Source organism: Quercus robur, chromosome 2 (assembly GCF_932294415.1).
Source record: "Quercus robur chromosome 2, dhQueRobu3.1, whole genome shotgun sequence".
Lineage (NCBI taxonomy): Eukaryota > Viridiplantae > Streptophyta > Magnoliopsida > Fagales > Fagaceae > Quercus > Quercus robur.
The window spans coordinates 92,149,944-92,153,129 of record NC_065535.1 but is presented as its reverse complement, the minus strand read 5'-3'; the positions used below and the strand labels follow the sequence as shown (position 1 = coordinate 92,153,129).

Sequence of the window (3,186 nt, the reverse complement as noted above, 5' to 3'; positions counted from 1 at the left end):
TTTCTGGTCAAAGCATTAACCTCAACAAATCTGACCTCTTTTGTTCTCTAAATATTCCTTAGGAAATCCAAGTTTCTCTAGCAAATTTCCTTCAGGTTAATCTTGTCTAAAATCCTAGCAAATACCCAGGGATTAATTACAAAGTTAGAGGGTGTAAAAGTTTAGTTGACTGTACAGATGGGAAACAGAAGAAGAAGACAGATACAAGCAAGCCAAGATGAGTTTGTTGAAGAATGTTTGAGGACATTAGCTCAGGCAGAGAGGCAGAGCATTGGACTGAACGACTGATATAGCAGATACTAATATAGCAGATATGAAATGTAGTTTAGGCTTAGATTAGTTGTAAGCTATGTATTAACACGTGTAGTGTAGTGATTGGTTGTAGATATTGGATCCATATAGTTTGGAGTTGGTTAAGGGCTAGTTAGTTTCATTCATGTACCAGCTCTGCTATATAAACCTCATGTATATTCAGTTTGTTAATTAATGAAAATATTACAAAGTTTCTCCAATCTTGATTTTCTCTCTACCTTCTCTATTTCCTAGCTCTCTGTTTTCTTATATGGTATTAGAGCTTTTGTGCTTCTGTTAATGGCGAATCAAGATCAAGCTTCGCAATCTTCTACTTCTCATTCCAGTGCTCATCGTGAGCTTTCTCCAATGGAGGATCCGAGAAGCCCTTTCTTCTTGCACCATGGAGAATCACCAGGTGAAATTCTTGACACTCAGCTCTTGACAGAAGACAATTACCCTAATTGGGCTAGGGCTATGCTTATGGCATTGGATGCAAAGAGCAAGCTAGGCTTTGTGGATGGTTCTATCACAGCTTCCATGGCAGTCACTCGTTTGGAAAAGATTGCTTGGTCAAAGAACAATTCCATGATTTCTTCATGGATCTTGAATTCCGTTTCTCCTTACATCACTGCAAGTGTAATTTACAGAAACACTGTAATGGAGGTTTGGAATTCACTTAGAAACCATTTCTCACAAGCCAATGGTCCACGAATTTCACAGCTTCAGAAATTGATTTCAACAATTATGCAAGGAGATGCAACAGTGACTACTTAATTTCTTCACTAATCTTCAAGCTTCTTGGGATCAACTGCTTAATCTCAAGCCATTACCATCTTGTTCTTGTGGTAAATGTGTCTGTGGAGTGAATGACGAAATCCAATTCTTTCATCATCAAGATTCCCTGATGCAATTTCTCAATGACTTGAATGAAGTCTATTCACAAGTCAGAACTCAAATTCTGATGATGGAGCCAAGTTCCTCAATTGACAAGGCCTTCTCTTTGGTGATACAAGAGGAAAGGTAGAGAGCTTTAGGTTTCAATGGAGGCACTTCAGTTGATTCAACTGCTCTTGCAGTCAAGACTCAAGGGTTCAATCAAGGTGGGAAGAACAACAAAGGCAAGGGCAGACTTGTATGTAGTGCTTGTGGCAAAGTTGGCAATTTCATGGAAAAGTGTTACAAGCTAGTTGGATTTCCACCAGGGTACAAGCAAAAGGGTAAGGTGTCTATGGCCAATCAAGTGACTCTTGAGGGTGACTCTCGTCAATCCGAGGCTGCATCACAGTCAGGATCTTTTCCTTTCACAGTTGAACAATGCCAGCAGTTGTTGTCAATGCTGAGCTCTCATGCATCTTCTTCTAACAACATTGATGCTATTCACTCAGCCAATTCAACTCTCTCAGGTATCTCTTGTGCCTCTTTCTAGGATTCTGTTTGCCTTAATTTGAAGAATTCAGTCTTTACTGAAAATCCTTCAAACAAAACAGCTCACAATGAAGAAACTTGGGTTCTTGATACAGGGGTCACTGACCATATTATTCATTCAATTTCATTGTTTACTAAGATCACTAGTTCCATATCTTTTTTTGTGCATTTGCCTAATGGTGAAAAGGTCCTTGCCACACACATAGGCACAGTTCAGGTCACAGCATCTTTAATTCTTGAGGATGAAATTTGTGTTCCTGCATTTTCTTTCAATCTGATTTCAGTAAGCAAATTAACCAAGTCTTTGTCATGTTGCTTGGTTTTCCTCTCAAATTATTGTTTCATACAGGACCTTACTTGCTAGAAAATGATTGGATTGGGTAAGCTTCATAATAATATGTACTTGCTGCAAGCTTCATCAAACTGCAAGTCTATAGCCAAAGCTTCCACTGTCTTAGAGTTAGTTTTGTAATCTTTTGTTCATTTTATCTCACATGTTCCTATTGTCACTAAACCTTACTTGTGGCATCTTAGATTAGGACATGTTTTTGATGCAAAACTTCAAAATTGTATATCTGATGTACCTTTCTTTCATTCAAATAAAGAGTGTGTTGTTTGTCCAATTGCAAAGCATAAAAGATTGCCTTTTCCTAACTCTAATCACTTATCTGATGATTCTTTTGACTTAATTCACTGTGATGTATGGGGACCCTTTGCTAAAGCCACTCATGATGGTTTTAGATATTTTCTTACTATAGTAGATGATGCTACAAGGTCCACATGGGTTTATCTTATGAAATCTAAAACAAAAACTAGGCCTTTACTGATTTCATTTTACAAAATGATCCTCACTCAATTTCAAACCAATATCAAAGTGATTAGAATTGATAATGCCCAAGAGTTTTTCTTAAAAAAATTTTATGCTCAACATGGGATTGTTCATAGGGGTGTCAATTCGGGTTAGTGTGTCGGATTCGTATCGTGTCGAGGTAAGAGTATTAGACTAAATGGCTCAACCTTAACCCGACCCATTTAATAATCGTGTCAGGATTCTTCAACCCTAACCCGACCCGTTAATAAGACGGGTTGACCTGACCCAACCTATTTGACACGTTTAATAAACGAATCGTGTTGGGTTGACACGAATGTAACACAACCCATTTCAACTTGCATAATATTAAATATAACATCCATCTATAATTTTTTTTTTTTTTTACATCCCAAAAACCAGTGCATACACTTTAAGTCTTCGACTCACATTCAAAATAATATAGTTTAATAAAAATATAACATTCATCTAGAAATAAGTTCTTTACACTCCAAAAGAAGTGCAACACTTCAACCCAAATTCAAAATAACATAGTTTAACAAAAATTAAATAACATAGTTCAACAAAAATATAATATCCTTGGAACTCGCCAAATGCTAAGTATCAATATTGAAAGAATTTGAGCAAATAGTAGACTA

The 3,186-nt window shown here is 36.8% G+C and overlaps 1 protein-coding gene across 1 annotated transcript; it reads left to right on the top strand.

Annotated features, from left to right (window-relative positions):
- The first annotated feature begins 591 nt into the window (after positions 1–591).
- On the top strand, positions 592–1,068 carry LOC126705417 (uncharacterized). Its single transcript, XM_050404422.1, has one exon. It carries the CDS (start codon positions 592–594, stop codon positions 1,066–1,068), a length of 477 nt encoding a protein of 158 aa, XP_050260379.1.
- The last annotated feature ends 2,118 nt before the right edge of the window (positions 1,069–3,186 follow it).

Coding starts and splice junctions, on each gene's coding strand:
- LOC126705417 (XM_050404422.1), top strand. CDS start 592: ATGGCGAATCAAGATCAAGCTTCGCAATCTTCTACTTCTCATTCCAGT.